This window comes from Medicago truncatula, chromosome 3 (assembly GCF_003473485.1).
Source record: "Medicago truncatula cultivar Jemalong A17 chromosome 3, MtrunA17r5.0-ANR, whole genome shotgun sequence".
Taxonomy (NCBI): Eukaryota; Viridiplantae; Streptophyta; class Magnoliopsida; order Fabales; family Fabaceae; genus Medicago; species Medicago truncatula.
In genome coordinates this window covers 40,085,488-40,108,444 of record NC_053044.1, presented here as the reverse complement: position 1 = coordinate 40,108,444, position 22,957 = coordinate 40,085,488, and the positions used below count along the sequence as shown (strand labels likewise).

Below are 22,957 nucleotides of genomic sequence, written 5' to 3'. Positions count from 1 at the left end.
GTTTGGCCTTCATGGCATCTGCTTAATAGGGCGTTATACAATAGTATATTGTATCCCCACCCATAAGTTTGAGTCATCTCATGGATACCCCAGAGGTAGGCGAACTGATTCATAGCATGCCTTCTTGTAGTGTATTGTATAAGTTGGTGTAAAATCTTCGATTTTTCTTTTCCTGCTTTTGATAACATTCATTGTGTGGCAACAAGGTAGTTCAATCAATTAACAAGATATGTTTGCCAAGTATTTTCCACTTAGGTTTAAATTTTAAAGAAAAAGCTAGGGATTTACAGCCTTTGCGGCAAGGAGGAGGAGTGTTGAAACGAGTATTGGGTATTTTCGTGAGATTTATCTATTTCTTAATTAATAATTTAAATATTATTGTAAAAATGATAAAACAGTGAATAAAACGAAGGGTAAAATGTAGTCATGTAAGATATAATATTTATATTTATACTATATATAAAGAGAACATATTATTTTGAGCTGACTTTTTAACTTTCAGTTATACCCTTAAACAGATCTAACTATAAGAATGTTATTTTGTTGGTATCATTCAAAACGATAAGAATTTATATTATATTTGTTATATGATTGATATCATTAAAAAAGATAAGCATATTTGTTACAATACAAAAGTGCAAAATATATATTATTAAAAAAAATTAATCAAAATTTCATAATAGATATAAAAAAAAATCAAAATTTCATAAAAAATATTATTATTAATTTATACGAATTAGCACAATAAAAAGAACGGACAGCCGGACATTGAATGCCCGTCTGAATGTTAGTATAAAATAAAAAGAATCGAATAATAAGGAGAAGAATTAAACTTGATAAAAAAAAGGAGAATAATTAAAGAGGAAACAAATTGTCTTTTTTCATTGTAAAATATAGGGAAATAGTTTTAGACTTGGAAGTGATAAAAAAAAAAATCCTTATTTATTAATTTTGTTACGTATGCAGCAATTTAACCTAATTTTTTTCCGCTCATTTGCTTTATTAGGTTTGCAATTATTTAACCTAACAAATTCCATCTAAAAAAATGTATCGCACCAATTTGATTCCTATCCTCTTGCCTTCTGTTTTTTAAAGGAAATATTTTCTACACTTATTTGATGTTGCACGTTTGTTCTAGAAACTATGAGCATATCAATGATCATGTTTGATGCCTTCTATTTTATACTCTTTTTTTTTCGGCTACCCTATTTTCCATGTAAACTTGATTATATATACCCGAATTATTGATAGCATTACCGAATTTTCTTTTGTAATATTTTCAAATTTCATACATTTTATGAAGTGTTTTATTTTGTCGACTATGGATTATCACGTGTTATTTTTTCACTGTTACCTATTATATATTGCATTTTATTATCCGTATGTCAATCCCTTTACAACAAACTCGAGCGGAGCACGGATCAAAAATCTAGTAAGGAATTAGTTAGGTTTGGAAGTGATAAATCTGTAAAATGACAATATATAAGAAATTAGTTGGGGTTGGAAGCTAAACTAAAAAATATAAATTTCAAAAGTTGAATACATTAGTTTTTTTTATTTTGTAATATTACGATTAAGCCCGTAAAATTAATAAGATTATAAGTTTAACCGAGAATAATTATAAAATTTTATTAGCGTATGATTTTCTACAAGCCAATGAGTCACAAGTTGGAAGAATTTACCATGTATACAAGGAAGATAAACGTAGAAATAGTGTCTTAAACTTTGTGCGTTTAATTTATTAAAAACCTTTTTTTTAAGGAAATCTATTTATTAAAAACTTAAAAAATTAAATAAATTCAAACAAAGCGATTGTAACAAAATATGTTTATGATTCATTTATTAACTTTTACCTTAACGACATAAGTTAACATTTACAATTTATAACTAAGAATTATATCAACGAAGATTTATCTTCATTTGTGACAAATGTGACATTATTCAACGAATAAATGCAATAATCATTCGTTGGCCGCCACGTCGTTTACGGCGTTGGCGTTGTCGACAACATCGTTGATCGAAGCACATTAACTACAGGCAAAGTACACATGATTGTTTCAATTTTTGTCGGAGTAAGCGACGAACTATACTTGGTCGTTTGTCGTTTATGCAATGTAAAAAATGTTGTTGGTGGATGCGGTTCGGTTTACTACGTGTGTCGTATGAGATTGTTCCATTCAAAATTAGGAATATTGTGTATTTTAGATTCTCGGTTTTTCTCTCCTTGCTTGCTCCCACCCAAAACCACAACTATAAAATATCAAGAATTCTCTTTTGTGTTTAATTGAGTTCAGGGCCGTTCCTAGAGTTTTACGGGCCTTAGGCATAGTATGAAAAAAGGGCCCTTTGTTAGTTATAGTGGTTGACATCCCATCAATGCTGGCACCCCAAGTCACTATGATACGATATTTTGACATCCCAGCTATGCTGACACCCCAAAATATTGTGTGTCTTCATTTCATTTTTATTTTTTTTCGTTTTTCACTGCAAGATAAATGATTTTTAGGCAACATCTTAAAATAAATCAAATACTCAATAGAAACCAATACAAAAAACAAACAAACAAAAAAGAAAAACCATATTAGTAGTAAGTGAAGTAGAGAGCAATAGCACCTTAAAATAGACCGAAGTTTTAGCACATGAAAATAAAAGTGCAAAAAAAATAAAATATATCAACACTTAATTAAGCAAAAATCAAGAATTGAATTGAAAAAAAAAGTACAAAAATCACGTGTACTGTAATCTACGGGTACAAACAATTAATTAAAAAAAAAATCAAAAATTGATATTCAAGTTCAACGTGTACTGTGTTTTATGTACAGTACGTGAACACTTGATTTTGAATAAATCATGCTATATGCTTTTTGGTGTACAAATCATGCTATATGGAAAAATAAAAAATTCAATTGGAAAAAACATAAATCATTCAATTAGAATTTTAAAATTCAACACTTGAAGCAATTAGATAATTGAAACAATGATTATCAAAGAGAATTGAAATAAGAAAAAAATATATAATTAGAATTCAACACTTGAAGCAATTAGAGAATTGAAACAATATTATCAAATAGAATTGAAATAAGAAAGAAAAAAAAATAAACCTTAAACAATTCACCTGGAGAGAATGACTGATTTTGGAACCTTTTGGTTTTCTTTTTAGATTTTTTTTTCATCTGTCTTTCTAATTGCTCAAAAGAAGTTTTTGTTTGTGTGTTAGTTGGGCCCTTTCCATTATTTTCCTCTTTATTGGGCCTTTCCACATTTTTGTTCTTTTGTTTTATTCCTAATGGGCCGAGAAAATGATTCAGATTTAGACCTGCTGGTACGAATTACTATAAGCACCCCACTTGTTCCTTAGCTTTGCTATATACACCCCCTGTAAAAAAGAAAATAGGGCCCATTGGGCCCTAGGCCGTCGCACTCGCGGCCTATGCCTAGGGCCGGCCCTGATTGAGTTCAGTTTTGATTTATATATCTATCATTTTCAATTCATTGCTGAAACCCTATGGCGAGTCTCTTTATCTAATTATTAGCTATCTTAAAGTGAAACGATGTCGTGCATGTTCTCGTGTTTGTTTGTTTTTGTTTTTGTTTGATTAGTTTTCAGGGTAATTTTTGTTATATTATTGGTAAAAAGATAAACATGGTTTGCTACTATTTAAAAGTCACGAACATTTATGCATATAATTTTAATCAAAATCAAAATTTCATAAAAAAAATTGCTTAGCATTTATATAGGAAGAACAACTTTTTTTACTCATGTGTTTGCAAAAATATCTCTTTTATTTTATACGTTTGTACAAAAAGAAGAAAGAAAGGAAAAAGAGGAACATACACGTAGACGAAAACAAATGAAATATAATTTTGTTGATGTTCCTCGTGTAATTTGAAAGCGCTCAATGATATAATTTATAATTTGTTCATAAAATTATAGAATGTCACAAAGTTATATTCTTTCTTTTTTTTAGTGAAGTCACAAAGTTATATTCATACACTTATAAAAGATAAGCTATTTGATAAATAATAAATACCTAAATGTAATAGGCGTTAAAATTTACAATCGCTTTGTATTTCTTTTGTATATGATATTTATTCTCATATGATATGTATGACACAAAGAATCATATTTAATAGGTGAAAAATGAAGAAAATATGTATTCCATGTAAAATATAATGGGGATTCATGCATGTTGTTGGTGGTGTTTGATATTGACACAAATAATATATTTTTGCAAGATATATTATTGTTATGGACCGGTCAAAGACCTAGGCCCAATTGCTTAGGCTCAATAACAAATCAAGCCCAAATGCCGCCGCATTTGGCAGTTTACTCGTAACACACCCCTTCTCTGCGAGGGGGTGCTCGAAGCAACTAAGACATGTTCAAACGAACCGTAACGTCTCTTTTCCCACGTTTCCGCGAATATCTCCCCAGCCGTTGCACTTCCCCTCGATTTTGTAACCGTCGGACACACGTGTGCCATTACAACGGCTCTGCATTCACCCACCTCTATAAATAGGAGCCTCATCGCAGCCTCTAAGGTAGAATTTCTTTCACTTCTCAACCCTCGTTTCTAAACTCTACTAACTTGAGCGTCGAAGTGCCTGCAGGTACACACCCCCCGTCGTTCCAATGATCAATTGAAGTATTCCACCCCCTTCAACCCACCGCGTTAAAGAAGCACTGACATCCACCTTCTGGTCAGGTACGATCAATTATTGGTCTGTGCATATAGTTAACAATGTTGTTTGTGATTAAAACGTATAACTCATGAATTGCGTTGAATCCATGAGAACTAGAGAAAATCAATTGTGTATAATTTATCTAATATACAAAATATTTTTTTATTTAAAATAAATTAATAATTATTTATCAATTACTTTTTTGAGGAGTGATATTTGGACAACCAATTTCAAACAACTTTAGGGACAACATTTTTTCCTCTCTTTCTATTGGACAATAACAATAGAGAGAAAAATATGAGGAGAGAGAATAAAAGTACAATGTAAGTATGATAGAGAGTGTTGTCACCAAAATTGTATAAAAATGGTTGTTCAAATATCATTTCTCTAATTTTTTATCATTTATTTAATGAATAAATCATGCATTAGTCAAGGTTAGTACACTTCTAAAAGACTTCTTTTTGTTAATTTATACAAGGGTCTGTTTAGATTGTTTTTATTTTGAGCTTATGCAAGTAAATAAACTTTTATATATTTTTAAACATGTCAATATAGTTTATGACAAAACAATTTTTAAATATATAATTTTCGTTATTGAAAACTTATAAATTAACATAAAAACTCATTTATTTACATAAACTATATTTCATAAGCTAAAAAAATAAGCTAATTCAAACAGACCTTAAGTTGTGAATTCATTCACAACAACATTAAATATTGTAGGCAAGATTACTCTAAGGCTTTGTTTAGAGCTGTCAAAACGGGCGGTCCGGCCCGTTTAGGGCCGGCCCTAACGGGCTTTATCGGGCCGGGCTAAAAAGCCCGGTTGAAAAACGGGCTTGAAATATACTACCCGAGCCCGGCCCTACACGGGCCGACTCGTATTAAAAATTATATATATTTTTTAAAAAGTACTATAAAATACTCCTATAAATTTTTTTTATAAATGATATTTTTAATATGTTTAAATAATGCCTAGAACAAAAATAAATCATAAACATTTTCGTACTAACGTCGTAAACTAAAATGGCGAGGAAAACAATTTAAAATAAATTAGATACGTTATGGTTATATATATTTATATATTCGATCTTTAAAATTATAAATAACGCAACGAGTAAATATAATTTTATATTACATGTATATTTGTGTTAATTCATTGAATTTTCACTTTTATTTATTACTTTGATAATCAACTAAGTAAATAATTATTTAAAAAATATATCTAATTTATAGGATTTTTTTTGTTATGCAGGCTAGCGGGCTACCCTCGGCCCGTTCGGGCTAGCCCTAACGGGCAGCAGGTTTTTTAGGGCCAGGCTAAAAAGCCCTATTAAAATTCGGGCTCAATATTTAAGGCCCAGGCCCTATATTTAATCGGGCTAAACGGGCTGGCCCATACGGCCCGACCTGTTTTGACAGCTCTAGCTTTGTTAGGGATTCTAGAGAGAACGATAAGGAATGGCTCTGGGAGGAGATAAATATAGGGGAAAATTGAGAAATCTTTCACATTTTTTGAAAAAGTATTTATTTAGAGAGTGATAAATTGATGCATATGATTAATATTTTTTAATTTTAAGAATATTATAACAACATATATTAAATTTGAAGAATTCATATAAATTTTCCCAAACACCATAAAACCCTCCTCTAATACAATTTCGTAGTTTCCCCAAATGACGAGAATTTTATATTTTGAAGAAAAACAACCCCCAAAGCCTCTCATTCCAATGACCTCTATTTTTTCCACTTACCCCTTCATTTTTTTTTTCAAACCCTCTCATCCCTTCCCATCCAAACTCGCAAACAAAGTCTAAGGATCAAATGTCTTATTTATTTGCAAAACTTTGATTCTCTATCTTCTTTTTTTTAACATTTAAATCATTTATCTTTTAAAACACATACAAGTTAGTCCTTTTTTTATTTTCTATTAAAAATGATGAGGTGACTAGCCACATAGATTATTAACAATTTTTTTAGGCATATTAACAATTTATTTTGAATGATCAATTATTTTGTTTCGAAATAGTTAATTTACTAATAAACCCATAAAAATTGAACCTCCTTCATGTATTCATCTTCGTTATCTTGAACTAGCATTCATACGGACATTCCATGCTTTTCTATCCGTTTTTTATTGCATTAACAAATGTAAAATAAAAGCGGTTTTTTTTTTGTGAAATTTTGATGTTGATTAACATTATTTGAATAAATGTTGATGACTTTTAAATACTATCAAACTATGTTTATCTTTTACCAATAATATAACAAATATAATAAAAATTCTTATCTTTTTTAATAACACAAACAATATATCATTCAAAAAAAAAGTTTTTTTAAATGTATAACTGAAATAATAAAAAGTTCATCCCAAAAAAAATCACATATTCCCTTTATATCTTATTATAGAAGATAAATTTAATGCCTTGTATTTTTCTCATGACAAACAAGCTATACATTTTCTTTCTCCAACAAATTTCTATTTTTTGCACACACTCTATCTCTTTCCGGTATCATACAATTATCAATAGTATAAATGTTGTTCACATTTTTTTTTTTAATAATTGTAAAGCACACTAAAAATTATCTCAACTTCGCATTAATTAGAAGTTATGTCTAATTCACCTTGAACTTCTTTAATCAACATTTAAACTTCAACTTCTTAAAAGACATTTAGACTTCAACTATGACTTCAAAATTTTGCTAATTTTGATATGATATATGAATCCAATAATGAATTTTAACTTCACAATGTTACTCCCCAAAAAAAACTTCACAATACTTCAACTCTTCACAAATCAATTATTATAGATAACAAAATTTGTTTTAAAAAAATTGAAAGAATAATGTATCAATTTTTTAAAAATTCAAATTAAAAAGAGATGTGATAGAGAGAATAGAGGTAATATCGTTTTAAAAAGACAAATTTACCCTCATATACGGTGATGTGCCAAAATTTAAAGAATGAGTAGGAATGAGTTTTTCGTGGGTATTAAATTTAGTAGTTAGAAAATAGATTAATTTTTTTTTTTGATAAAAGATAAAAATAACAGAAGAACTAAGAAACAAGTCTAAGGATCTTGCATCCTATCAACATCTAACTCAAACTTAAAGTGTGTTGGATGCGATAATTGAGAAATTTTAAAGAAATTATAATTCTAGACAAATTAAATTATTCAATTTAATTACTTTCATTTCTCACTATTTTTTTTTTTGGATGGAGTGATACAAAATTTCATTGTCATCATTTTTGAGCAACTTTCATAATTTTTTATTTTTTTGGACCAAATTTGAAAATTGAAATCAGGGGTTAATTTGCAAATTCAAAAAATTTGAGGGGTCAATTTGCAATTTTTTGGAAATTTATTGGGGTTAAATTGAAAAATTTGAAAAAAAACATAATAATGAAGAAATTTGAAATTCTTAACTTTTAGGTGTCATTTATAATTCTCTAAATTTAACTTGAACAAAATCCTTCATAAATTTCCATCATTTTAAAAATTATTCAATGTAACTAATCATTCAAATAATATAATTCATCTAAAGATATTTGAAATCCCTCAAAATATTCCACCATCCATACACATTCTTACGACTCAGATGTATGGGGAAGAATCTACAATAGTCCAATCAAAATAGTCATGATGACCCAAGTTTGATAGAATGAAGAATATTATCCAAGATAAGTTGGAGAGCAACAATGCATCATGCAATATCGGAATAACAACAGTCGAAGAGTCAACTTCAACAAGGAGGGAATGAATAAAAGCTTGTAGTGAGCTTCAAGCATAGACACCAAGGCTCTCCAAAGATGTCGGGAAAAGTTCCTAAATTGTAGTTGAATCCTTTAATGAAATGTTATCTTTTTAAAAAATAAATGATTTAGAGATTTTATAAAAATATAAAATATTTTATATTTATTTACCATAATAAAAATAATTTTTTTAAATAATTGATTTTTAGAATGTTTGAATACAACTATGAGAAATTCTTGTGTAGGAACGAACCTAACATATCATTTTTACAAACAACAAATTAAAACATGACACGTCATTGTTTTATTTTAAAATAATTAGGAAATAATTTAAGAAATGAAAAATAACTGCTTCTCCTCTTTCTCAACCATTATTTGCACTTAGTATTCACCACCACCAATCATGGTTAAAAGAAAAAAAAAATACGTGTCATGTTTTAATTTGTTGTTTGTAACAATGATAGTTAGGTTCGTTCCTACACAAGAATTTTAGCCACAATTTTCTTCAGCTTATTTGGCTCTTGTGCGTTTGAGTTTTATGAAACGAATGTAATAACAAGCTTTTTAATAATGTTGTAACTTCTATTCCCAGGTTGTTAAACAAAGTTAAATATATGTCTTTAGCCTGGTTGAAAACCAATAAAGTTGTTTTTAGGTTTGCTTCTGATGTGTGGTGTTCAAGTCCCTTATAATGTTTGAGCATCACGTAATGGTTTGTTTTGGTTGTTTGTATGACTCTATGTTTGTAGAGTAGTTCTTCTGGCACACCTTATACTAAAAGAGTTGCTTTTGGTGATTAATATAATTCCATTTTTATTGTTAAAAAAAAAATCTATTAAAAATTACCGTGAATGACACAAAAAAACAAGAAAACACAGGGATAACATTAGAATGTTAGGTTTTTTTAAGACATCTTTATCCAAAAATTTCTCAATCTTATTTTCTTGCATCTTAATATATATATATATATATATATATATATATATATATATTGTAAACCAAATATCCTCTACCTGCATAGTTGCGGAAATTAATCCCTTGAATCTTGTGAGATTCGAACCAGAACTTTAATTAATCTAGAAAAGACTCGTGTCATCTCATCTTAATGCTCTTGGATAAAAAAATCTATATTTGATAAGCTACCAATAACTCTTTAAAAAAAAGATAAGCTACTAAAAACAAATTTTCGTTTGAAGATTTTTTTGTTTATAATTAAAAAAAAATATAACAAACAAATGCAATCCTCTTATAATTAATTTTTTCCCCAAAAAATGTAATAACAAACGAATACATTAGCACTTATGTTATAAAGGCTAGATATTGTTATAGATTATAATCTTTAAAAAATAAAATGTTATAGAATATAAATACCACAATCAAGTAAAATTTTGACCAATATTATATTTTTATGTTTTACAAGGAAGGAGAACCCATATCATTTTTAGAGTTTAATAGTGATGTGTCGACGGTCTAAAATAATTTTGCTCGCACAACCAATCAATATAGTTGTATGTGCAATTTTTTTTTTTTTTTAGAGAACACGTGCATTTTGAACTCTTATTTTTATCACAGTGAAATTGTTTTATTTTATTTTAAAGAAACTTAATTAACTTTTTTTAATTTAATTTAATTTTTTTTAAAAAATTGCGAATAAATTTGGAAGAGTGAAAAAGCCTTAATTTTATAAAAAGACTAGTGTATTTATCCGGCGTTGCCCGAGTTAGACATATTCAAGAAGATAAAAAAATTATATGTATGATATCCGCAAATAAAATTTATAAGGGATTGGAATAGGATGAATATCTTAATGAATACACACAAATATAATAAAATATGTCATATTATCAAATCATTATAGACAAGGGTTGTCAGTGGCGGAGCTTGAAAAAAATGTTAGGGTGGACCACTAAAATTAACCATTGAAAAATTATTTAAAGTCTCGCAAATTAGACCGAATTATTTAAATTTTTCTGGTGGACCACTACACCAATTTGCAGGAATTTGGATCAACCGAAATCTAAAACCGACATAAAATTGTATAATATCTCGCAAAATAGACCTATAATTGAATTATTTAAATTTTCGGGTGGGCCGCTACACCACTTTGCAGGAATTTGGATCAACCAAAACATAAAATCGATACAAAATTGTATAAAATCTCACAAAATAGACCTATAATCGTTGATTTTTTAATTTTTCCGGATGGGTCGTGGCCCACCCCAGCCCATGAAGGGCTCCGCCACTGAGGGTTGTGTAAGCACACGGTATTACTACACCATTAGCAACTGACATGAATCTGGAACATATTTATTGATTCATTCTCTTGATGGACCATTCTGATTGCACAAAGATAAAGATACACCAAGACCATAATGTAGAATTTTGAAGCTTTCTTATTTCTAATTTATAAATTGTAGTTCATTTTTTTTTTTTTGAGAGAATAAATTGTAGTTCAATTGTAAGGTAATTTATTGGCAAAGAAAAATGTAGCAGGTGATTGACTTATTTCATTGGTAACGTAACTTCAGTATTCTTATTGACTGTGCATGCTTTGTAACCTTTGCTTGAATCAATCTCTAAATTGTATGTGATCTCGGTTATTTTGAGTTTAGTGTTTGCATTTATTCACTGTGTTTTGGATTCTTTTTTGACATTTTCCCTTCAAGTTATACCCCCATCCTGGATGGAATGATTTATATGGTTTTGGTATATAAAAAAGAAGATAAACATGAACTAATAAACTCACATCTCTTCGTTACTCCCTTTGTCATGTCTCACGATGAATGATTCTTTTGAAAACTTCATACAAAATAAAAAAATTGGAGTGATAGTTTTACAAACAAATCGTTTTTCCCGAGAGTGATCATTTTTTTCTTGCCTAAAAAAATTGTTAATAAGATTTTTTTTACTGACTTATTAACTTAGTTGGTATATACATTACATTATTTATGTTCAGATCAGATTTAAACCTTAATTTCTTCACTTATTCACCTTCAAGAAAAAAAAAGGTATATGTAATAAAAATTAATAGTCTATTTTACCTTCAATAGAACCCGTGCGTCGCACGGGTCGAAAATCTAGTTTGTTGAAATATTTCTGTTAGATAAAATATTAGGAATTCAATAAAAAAGTTAAGTAAAATATTTAATAGATAAGATCAAAAGTTTGTTGATATATTTATGTCAAATCAAATATTGGTTTTAAAAAATAGAAAAATAATAAAAATATTGCGAATAAACGTGGAAGTGACACGTGACACAAAAAACCTTACTTTATATATATACTATTGATATTGATTGATTGATGGATGGATTTGTGATTTATAATTGAAGGGTATCGTATGTAATTTTGTTGAGATATTTCTGTTACATACAAAGATATTAGAAATTCAATAAAAAAAGTCAAGTAAAATATTTAACAGATAAGATAAAAAATTTGTGAATAAACATGAAAATGACACGTGACATAAAAAAAATCTTATTTTATATATATTATTGATTGATTCATTCATTCTCATAGCATACAAGATAAAACGAAACTACCAGGCTATTAATCAGCGTAACAACCCCCTAACCCCAATATAAAAAAGATCAAACACCTCTTAATAATAATAATTCACTTCTTTTCAAACTAACACCGCGAGAGTCGAGAGAGAACTATTTTGAACCTTTCTCTATCGCTTTCGTTTTCAATTAGGGTTAGGGTTTGTGTCATCGTTGTTTCAAATTCGTTGAAGAAGATGCAGATAAGTGAGATATGGAATTACGTTCGATTCAATTCTCCTTAATCAATCCAATTCAATCGCGTCGTTCTTTTCAAAACCCTAATTTCACCATGCAATCCTCCAATATGTCTTCCGTCGGATGTCGATTCCGTCTCCGATTTCGTTCGGCATTCGATCCTTATTCAGCTGCTTCCGAAGCTTTTTCTGAAAACCACCTCGCTCTTCGTATTCTCACTCTATAGTGTTAACCTCAATAATCGTTCGATTCCTCTCTTTGATTTTTGTGAGGGGGATTTTCTTGTCTTTCGCGTTCTTATGGATTCTGAAATTGATGATGTTGGTGTTGTAGAGAAAGATCCAACTTTGCGTTATGCACGGGTATGCTTTTGATTTCTTCATTGATTTTGAATTTTTGTTTATATAATTGAATCTATGTTTATGAATTATGATCGATTTTCGTTTTTTTCTACAGTATGATGAAATGTTAGGGAAAGGAGCTTTCAAGACTGTGTATGTTTCTCTCTTTATCAACATTATTATAATTTTATTTGAATAACCATCATCAGTTTAGTACCTGAACTATGCAAATATAATAATCAGTTCCCAAATATAAGAAATCTGTCAATTTAGTTTATAAAGTATATGAAAATCTGTCAATTTAGTATTTGACATCTTAATGAAGGGGACAAATTTGACGAATTTGATATAATGTAGAGATTCAGTATTATATTTATATAGTTCAGTGACCAAGGAAGTGTTTGGATTAACAACTTATTTTCAGACAATAGCACAAGTGCTTATCATGATAAGCAATTATGTATAAACTCGCTTAAGCTATTTCTATAGTAAAGGATAAAGTAAAGTTAAATTGTTTTTGTACATGCTATAAGTTGTTTTTATGAGCTATATTGGAGAACTTATGAAAATAAGCAGAAAAAAGCTTTTGAAAATCGTCATAAGCTGGTTTCATAAGTTCCCTCTAAACTGTCTCACGAAACTAATGCCAGTTATAAGCTCAAATAAGCCAATTCAAACAGGTCCTAAATTGAGGATGGAATGATAGTTTAGGGACTAAATTGATTTTTTTATTTTTTTTTTGGATTTTTTTATTTACTTGGTGTATTCATTACATTATTGCAGATATAAAGCTTTTGATGAAGTAGATGGAATAGAAGTTGCCTGGAATCAAATTAGTATAGAGGATGTTATGCAATCACCACAGAATTTGGAAAAGTTGTATTCTGAGGTTCACTTGCTCAAGTCACTGAAGCACGAAAATATCATTAAGATGTATAGCTCTTGGGTGGACGAAAAGAGCAGCAATATCAACATGATAACTGAATTGTTCACATCTGGGAGTTTGAGGCAGTATGTTTTGCTGAATTGAGTTTGCTCTGTGATTTCTACTTTTGTTTTGAGTGATCGATAATTTATGTTGTTTTTGCTTTGTATTGTAGGTATCGTAAGAAACATAAGAATGTGGATATGAAGGCTATCAAGAACTGGGCGAGGCAGATTCTTCGTGGGTTGTGTTTTCTGCACAGTCACAACCCACCTGTTATTCACAGGGATCTAAAATGTGATAATATTTTCGTTAACGGGAACAATGGGCAAGTTAAGATTGGAGATCTAGGATTGGCAATTGTCATGCAGCAACCTACTGCCCGGAGTGTCATTGGTATGATGCTTTAGCCTTTCCAGAGCTTTCCACTTGATTAAACTTTTCAAGTTAATTAAGTGTTTTTTTTTTCAACTTTTGGTGGGTACAGGTACTCCAGAATTCATGGCCCCAGAGCTTTATGAGGAAGAATACAATGAACTTGTTGACGTATATTCCTTTGGCATGTGTATCTTGGAAATGATCACCTGCGAGTACCCGTATAGTGAATGCAAAAATCCGGCGCAGATATATAAGAAAGTTACCTCTGTAAGTTTGCAGGCTTTGGAGCTCATTGAATTTTTCATGTTGTTTCTGTTTTCCCCCTCTATAAAAATACTTTGTGCTGATTTTATGTTCTTAGATTTTGCTCATCAGCTTTTTGCTTCATTCAGGGTATAAAACCGGCTTCTCTTGCTAGAGTGAATGATCCTGAAGTGAAGCAATTTATAGAGAAGTGTTTAGTTCCAGCGTCTATGAGATTGCCTGCATCTGAACTGCTGAAAGATCCATTCCTTGCCACTGGAAATACGAAGGAGATCTATCATGATAACCTGCTGCTGCCAAATCCCCCCAGCAAATCATTGAATCCACCAACTTGTGAGCCCCATCCGATGGAGATAGATTCAAACGTCAAGCATACATCACCTGCCTCCACTGTGGAAAGAGATAAAGAAACTTCTCAAGTTTCATCAAATCATGATATCCTGAGGAAGACGGAAAACAATGAATTTAGATTGAGAGGGGAGAAGAATGCTGATAGGACAATTTCACTGACACTGCGAATTGCTGATGCTAATGGTGAGTATGATTCAGGTTTTTATAAAATTTTACTTTGTGCTAAATTTTTTATTAATTTATGTTTCTGTAGGTGGAGCTAGGAATATTCATTTTCCATTCTATATCGATTCCGACACAACAATTTCAATTGCGGAGGAGATGGTGGAACATCTGGAACTCAAGGATGAGGATGTAGCTGTCATTGCTGAGCTAATACACAACATGATTTTTAAGCTTGTGCCTGACTGGAAACCCTTGTGCGAGAACTCATCTGGAACAGATAATTTGTACAGGCCTTTGGAACCTCAGAATGAACAGTTAAACTGCCATTGGACCTTGGGGTCAAATAATTTTGATATGAAGTCAATGTATGAGGATTTAGGTCACTCACAACTTGATGGGGAAGATCAGGATAAACAAGAATCTGTTTCGTCAGATATTTCAGCTGAGTATGGGACTGTAATTGCCACTGATGCTAAAGGTGTAGAGCAAAATTGTTTTATTCTTCATGAATGTTGCAAGGGATCGAACGGCTTAAACACCAATCCAGATGTCAGAATTTGTGGTCAAGAAGATGGAAACAGTAATCAATCAGAGAACTCAGTAGTCTCATGTTGCAGTCCATCCGAAAATCTTGACAGGTTGAGCAAATGTTCTCTTACTGCACTTGACCAAGATCATTTAGATGAGCTACAGTTGGAGATTGAAGCAATTGAAATCCAGTATCAGCAAAGTTTTCGCGAGCTTATGAAGATGAGGGAGGAAGCCATAGAAAATGTCAAAAAGAGATGGACTTCAAAGAAGAATATATCAGTTATGTAACGCACGAGGGTGATTTTCTGATAGTTTTGGTTGATTTAATTTGTTGATTTTTTTGGTTGATCTTTTTGTCATTGGTTCATTTGAATTGATTTCTGTATGGTTAATACATTGCTTTAGAATTATCTTGATGAGTTATATTGATGATGATGAAGAATTTTTATTTTGACATACTTAAGTGTGAATATTTGATCAAATGCATTTTTATTTGGATGACTTCATTCATTGTTACCCAATCCTGGAATCACTTTTGCACAAAAAAACTGTTGCAGATGACCTGGCAAAGCATGTTCTCACTTTATGTATAAGGAGCAGAATGTTTCGATTGTGCTCCGTCTTATTTTCCATGCCCTCTTTTGTTTCATACTAGTTCCTCTATTTTTAATCTCCAAATTTGATGATTACTTTTGAGGAAATAGCAATTGTGGTCCTCTTTTTCTAATTGCACAATTTTGATCCCTCATTTAAAAGAGCTTCGACTAATGATTTTTTTTACCATTCAATTATACATGTGGTAATAAATTTATGTTGCCTATTTTTTTTCTTTCTTTTTTTGGTACAAATATGTTGCCTATTTTTAATGGCATGCTTTTCACTTGCCCTGTCTATATTGTTAGATCACCTAATTTGTTCCTACTTGATTATCAAAATAATGAATTGGTCAAAGTTTTTATCTAAACTACGACTTCTCCAAAAGAAAGATTGGTTAAGAATGGTTTGATTTAAAAAAAACATTAAACTTAACTCTTTTCTACATGTCATTTAAGATTGATGATGAACGGTTGGATTTAAAAAGCACACATAGCATACCGTGGACTCACAACATAATAACTTCTATTGTCATCTTCTTCCTTCTTCATTGTCATGTAACCTTCATCAACCTTCATAAAAAAATCTATTTTTTTTATTAAAAATCCAATTTTTTTCCTTTCAAAAGCTCATCCATCATTGCAACTTCATCAAAATCACTAGTGGAAGCCAAAACAGAAAATCCAGAACACGCAAACAAAGAAATGCCTCAACCATTCCCAATCCTAACCATGATCTCGATCCCAAAAATACTCTATTATGCGATAAATGCTTGTGCTTATTCAAATGTTACTGTACACTAAAATCCAATAAATGAGATAGCCACGTGAGTTTGATTAGCAACCATGCTATTACCATGAACTTGTGCTTCTCCATCATCTCTAACTGGGAGCGTTGATTTCAAGCACTCAAAGGAACTCACCGCCGCAGACCAGCCCAAAAATAAATTTGTTTTTTGTTTTCATAATCATATCATTTTTAATTGTTGATGCTTTGGTTTGTTTTTACTTGTTACTGCTGGTTTTTCATAATTAAATATTTAAATCGAAACACGCAAACAAATTGTGTTGATATCCAACAACAACAGTACCAGGCATGTCTTTAATTTTAATTTTGGTGAATGAAAGTTTCTTTTTGGAGTTAATGGCTTTTGGTGATCCAATTTTGGATGATGGTTGTGGTGTTAATTGTAGATTTAAAGTTTGATTATGTGATTTTTGTTGAAGTTGAAATGATAAATTTTTGAAAGAAAAGAATTAGTTGAAGATGATGAAGGTTGTATGAAGATGAAGATGAAGAAAAGTAAAATAAATTAGGTGTGGGTGATTATATTGTTTTTGATGAAGTTGCAATAATAAATTTTTGAAAGAAAAAAATTGGATTTTAAGAAAAAATTAGATTTTTTTTTTTTTTTATGAAGGTTGATGAAGGTTACATGACAATGAAGAGGGAAGAAGATGACAATAAAAGTTATCATATGTTGTGAGTCCACGGTATGCTATCTGTGCTTTTTAAATTCAACCGTTCATCAATAATCTTAAATGACATGTGGAAAAGAGGTAACAAATTTTGCAAAATACTAACGGAAATACTAACGAAGAGGACCAAAACAGTAAACGACATAAGATTTAAGGGACCAAATTGAAACACTTCATAGTTAGGAAACCAAATTGTAAATAGAAAATAAGTTAAAGGACCAAATGATATATTAAGCTTACATTTTAAATTTCTATGATTTTTATACCTTTGGAAAATAGTGATGTAAACTATCATAGGGATTTAGGAGATTAAAAATATCTTCCAACAGAGGTTTGAAATATGCAATAGAAGTAGTTTGGTTGAGAACCGCCATTGAAAATAGATAATGAGCTATGTTTTCATCCACATTTCACTCAAATTTAGTCGTTTTAGAAACAATTTCACGAAAATCACTAAATCAGAGATTAAACATCAATGAAAAGTCTTGTAGAGACTAAATTTGATAACAAAGTTAGAAGTTAGAAACACATTTAACCTAAATAAAAACGAATGCACTTTATTATAGAAAAATATGATTGTACTATTTTTTTAACTAAAAAAATATAATCATTCATTCATATTGATGAGTACTATAGTAATAAAAAAATTTTGGAGTATATCAGACACAAACACAAATTCTATATCACTACAAATGAAAATGATGAATTTGCGATCAACTCACAATATCCAAATAAAAAGAAAAATACCTACACATAATGTGACAAATTTAAAGTGATCGGAATACCTATGCCTTCGGTTATGTAATATTGATGACCGAATCATTAGTTGAATCGATAATTAACCGAAGTTGATTTGTTAATTTGAATCAAATGACCACCACAACAAGACAAAAAATCAAACGAACACCGCACCACAACGGAAAATAAAACAATAGTACGTTGAGACGGAAAAAAATCACTATTTTTTTTTATTAATGTATGTAGAAACCACTTGTTTAGAATAAAAGAGGGGGAAAAGATAAACAAGGTGATTCCAAGTTAAAAAATAACCCAAAAATGAATGTACTATTAAATAACATTTCTATTAACGTATAAACTATTTTTGGACTTTCCCTGGAAAAAACTATATGGACTTTTGTTGTAAAAAACTATTTGGAATTTTGCATAAACGATCGTAAAAAAGAGTTTGCTGACCATTAATAGCTTGTACATTTTGTATCACTTTGTTTTATTTTAATTTTAATTTTATGAACGGTTGCATATCATCAGTATATTTGCGTGTATTGAGTGGTAAAACTCTCTACACGCAACTATATAGATTAATTATATCGATCTTAATAGAATCACATGAATGTAAAATTATCATCAAGAGATTTAATACTCTCATAATTTGAGATAATTCAAACTCAATCTTTGGTTGTTGAGTCGTAAGAGCTCCCTTAACATATCATTTAAGTGATCTAAGATTGTATCAATTTGGTTTAGTTTTTCATCGTATTTTATTTCAATCATATTTTTAATATTATTGCACACCTTGTGCGGAATGATTCATTGGTGGTAATATATATCATTTTAGTTTGTTAAAAAATATATTATAGTCCAGTTGTATAACATATTCAATGACAAAAAAATATTCAATACAACCAGAACTTTTAAAAATTGAGATTGATTACTATGCACAATGAAAAAACACACGTCTAATTATATTTCAATTTGATTATCCAATGAGCTTAGCTCAGTTGGTAGGGATATTGCATATTATATGCAGGAGTTGGGGTTCGAACTCCGAACACTCCACTTCTTTACAGTTAAATTGTGTGAGCTCTAGCCACAAAACTACTTGATAAAAAAAAAATATTTCAATTTCATTTACATGATGACATGTGATTATTTGTTTTGCTAAATGATGACATATGATTTGATATTTGCGTATATACTCTCATGTTTAAATTCTTAAAAAATTATGTAAAATAATGCTGTTGGGTTGCTGACCGTCCAAAAGAAAAAAAAAACATAAACAACATTTTTTTTTTGTTCTTGAGTTTCTAAGAACACACTCAAACCCCTCTCTTCATTCCTTCTCAAACCCTAACTGTCACCCTTTTATTCTTCTTTTCAGAGGGGTGATTCAGGGTCAATCATGACCCAAAAATCACCCATCCGAATTGTTTTTCCTTCTATCCTAACTAAATAAGTGATTTCACATATTTTCTGTTTTCTTTTGTTTGTTTTTGTGATTTCGTCGTCTCTGAACGACTCTGTTGTTTTGATTTCCCGTCTTTGTGCAGTGTCTTTTTGATTTCCCGTCTTAGTGCGGTGTTTATTTGATTCAGGTTGAAAGATTAGCTTTAAGCAAGTGCAGATCCGATCAATGACAATGGCTTTGGCATCGTCAACGTTGCAGATCCGGAGACATGAGTATTCTGGAGACATGAATATAGTCATATTAGTCATATTTGTAGGCATATGTTTTTTTTGAAGAATAAAAAATGAAATATATTAATACTGGCGATGAATTCTCTTCAGCACAAGGTGTACTCAAGAGGCCACCCCATAAGAACAAACAGTCACTGTATAATTACAAAGGAGAGGTCAGTCGATACCCAAACAAAGTAACAGGTCCGACCACCAGTTATGATTGCCATAAACAAAATTGGCATTGTGAGCTTTAAGCCACCAAAGAGATTGATATTTCACCTTTTCTAGTAAATCTTTCATGGTAGTTTGAGTGTTATTAAAAACTCTGTTGCTGCGTTCATTCCAAACTATCCACAAAAGCTACATAAAAGAACGTCGTTTTCGTGACATTCCAATAGAGTTAGTAAACTGAAAAAAATGATCATGTAGTGTAAACGGATCAACTCCTGAAATGCCCAACAAATTCCTTATTTGTAGGCATATGTAATTTACCGTTTTATGCTATTAACATGGATGTTGTGATTTTGTTAACAATTCATCCTTTTTGTTTTTAGTGAATTTGGATTTATATTGTACCGATGTACTCTATCAATTTGAATGAATGAATATCATTTATTTTTGTAAAAAAAACAACAATTTTTTTTTTGGAATGGAAACAACTGTAAACCTTTAATACTCGATTACAAAAATCCTCTTAATAATGCGTATAGCATAATTGGAATGAAGCACTTGAATACACATAATTTTTCTCTTGTTTCCCAACAAAAAAAATATTCATATAAATCAATGGAAAATATTTTGTTGACCAATTATTACAACCTTCAAAGGAAAAATAATAATATTTTCGTAAACGAATCAAACATTTTAAAAAGAATGGGTATGAGCACGTCACTTTTCAAAAATTAATTTGATTGAAAATTAACTTCTATGAAAATATCTTATCTCATAAGAAAGAATTTATTATATTGAATATTTTTGACAAAACCTGCATAATTAAAAAGCAATGAATGCATGGGTTCGGGTTCGAACTTCGAATCTTTTTATCTTTTTGGGTGGTGGCCGGGGTTTGAACTCCGGACCTTGCATATACATATATTATGTATTGTTCATACCAATTGAGTCACGAGGACCGATTTTTTTTTATTTATCGATATGAGGTTAGTTTAATTGATAGAAACACTGCATTATATATGTAGGGATTGATATTTGAACTTCGGAATTTCCACTTATTTACCTTAAAATTGTAAATTTCTAACAACTAGACTACTTAATAAAAGAAAAAACTAATGAATGCTCGTACATAATCCATAAAATGGAGTAGTGCTAAATCTCTTGAGGGGAGCTTCATTGTCCATTGAAGTTCTATTTGACTTGAATGATTAGTCCTTATAGTTGCGCACAAATGATATCCCACAAATGATATCTTATTAATACAAAAGTAAAAGGTTGTGCAAAGCTGCAAATACACTTCATGTTTAAAGTCCGTTTAAGTGTGCCCGTAACCTCTAAAAAAAACCTTATGATAATCTAGCTCAAGTGTGTCAAAAGTTATTCATACCACTCTAAAGTTGTACTCCATCCTTCTTAACATACGACTTATTTACCTAATTCAATATATGAAGAACTCAATGTGTTTCTTTTTTCTTTCAAGAGGAATTCAATGTGTTGCAATATGGTAGGAGTAAAAATCATTTATTGTACTAAAAAATATTTTATTGTGCCAACTAATTCCGTTTCATATCTGAATAGGTATTAAGATCAAAGATTATATAACTTCCTAGTTTTAGACTAATAATAAAAAGTAATAAAACATATAAAAAGGAAGATTAATTGGGTTAGATGTAAATCAAAGATTTAGCAATATATATACTCATGTAAATTTCCACTCCTGGAACGACAAAAGCAGAATCACTTCCTTCTCCTCCTTGTTTCTTTTGCCATTCCATTTCTTTACACCATGTTAAAGAAAAAGTTTAGTTTGGGTCGTCAAAAAATTCCTATTGAAAAAATACCTAAAAAAAGTCATTTACAAGTTACATTTTCTAAGCGCCGTTCTGGACTTTTTAAGAAGGCTAGTGAGCTTTGCACTCTTTGTGGGGTGGAAATTGCAATTGTGGTTTTCTCTCCGGCCAATAAGGCATTCTCATTTGGCCATCCAGAAGTCGAGTCTATCATTGATCGTTATCTTAGTCGAAACCCTCCACAAGAGTCTAGTTCTCACCAGCTTGTTGAGGCTCATAGAAATGCTAATGTTCGCGATCTCAATGTGCAACTAACTCAACTTCTTAGCCATCTTGAGATTGAGAAGAAGCAAGGGGAAGAGATAGATCATGTGAGAAAAGCTAGGCAAATGCAATTTTGGTGGGAAAGCCCTGTTGATGAACTTGGCTTGAATGAATTGCTCCAATTAAAGGTTTCTATTGAGGACCTCAGGAAGAATCTTGGAAAAATTGCTAGCAAATGCATGATGGAACAATCCAATGTTTCTTCATCAAATATTGGAGCTAATGGATTTTTAGGTGTAGGGATTAATATTGCTTCCCCACTTCCTAATAGCTATTATCTAGGTTTTCGAATTTGACATCTTTGAACATTGATTTCTTATGGTTTGGCTTTGGATCCAAATGAGTGAATCATGCACTAGTACATCACTAGTTATTTGTTCACTTCCAATTTATTTGTTTGAAATTTTGTTGGAAATAATTTGTTCCCACATCAAGGACTCATTGTCAATAAATTTTTCACATTATCATTGATTGGTTTGAGTCCTTATTTTTGGATGTGTATATGTCAACAATATAGCACATGTAGTTGCATGATTTTGTTTTGATGGACTAGTAGTTGAATGATATTTTTCTAATTAAGACATTATAAGGTAATTAATCAACAAATAGTGAAACATATTTTCATTCTGCTATGAGAGACACAAACAAACCAAAACAATTATCAAGTCATTGACAAATATTTATAAAAATTATCGCCAACATATTTCCTTAAGTGCAGTTTTTTTTTAGTGAAAGATAATTACCCATCAAATTGTTGGAAATTGTTTAATGTATTCATTTATTAGAAGTTCATAAACTAGACCCTCTAATCTGGGTTTCACTCCTCCACCTGAGCTTGTAATAAGAGAAACCAATATAAAAATATAAAAGAAGATGAGGTATAGTCTTTGTTCATACAGTTCGGTCAATGATCTCTGCAACTATAGTTCAATTTCTTTCCGTGATGAATTACAGTTTACAATGTTACAACAAATTAATAAATATTTAATTTTGAAGACTAAAAATCATAGCATCAAGTCATAATTTTTCAACCTTAATCCTCAGTATTTC

The 22,957-nt window shown here is 30.4% G+C and overlaps 2 protein-coding genes across 2 annotated transcripts; both read left to right on the top strand.

The window, feature by feature from the left end:
• Positions 1-11,958: 11,958 nt before the first annotated feature.
• On the top strand, positions 11,959-15,595 carry LOC11429051 (serine/threonine-protein kinase WNK8-like). Its single transcript, XM_003601413.4, is given in 8 exon segments — positions 11,959-12,539; positions 12,634-12,671; positions 13,302-13,529; positions 13,619-13,839; positions 13,931-14,088; positions 14,214-14,619; positions 14,690-15,385; positions 15,388-15,595. Coding segments are annotated over 8 exon segments (1,890 nt in total). The 5' UTR covers positions 11,959-12,476; the 3' UTR covers positions 15,468-15,595.
• A 5,984-nt stretch (positions 15,596-21,579) lies between these two features.
• LOC11443031 (agamous-like MADS-box protein AGL61) lies at positions 21,580-22,203 on the top strand. The gene has a single exon (XM_003601411.1). The coding sequence runs from the start codon at positions 21,580-21,582 to the stop codon at positions 22,201-22,203; it is 624 nt and encodes a 207-aa protein (XP_003601459.1).
• The last annotated feature ends 754 nt before the right edge of the window (positions 22,204-22,957 follow it).

Bases quoted from the DNA above. Each gene is read 5' to 3' on its own strand.
- LOC11443031 (XM_003601411.1), top strand. From the start codon at position 21,580: ATGTTAAAGAAAAAGTTTAGTTTGGGTCGTCAAAAAATTCCTATTGAA.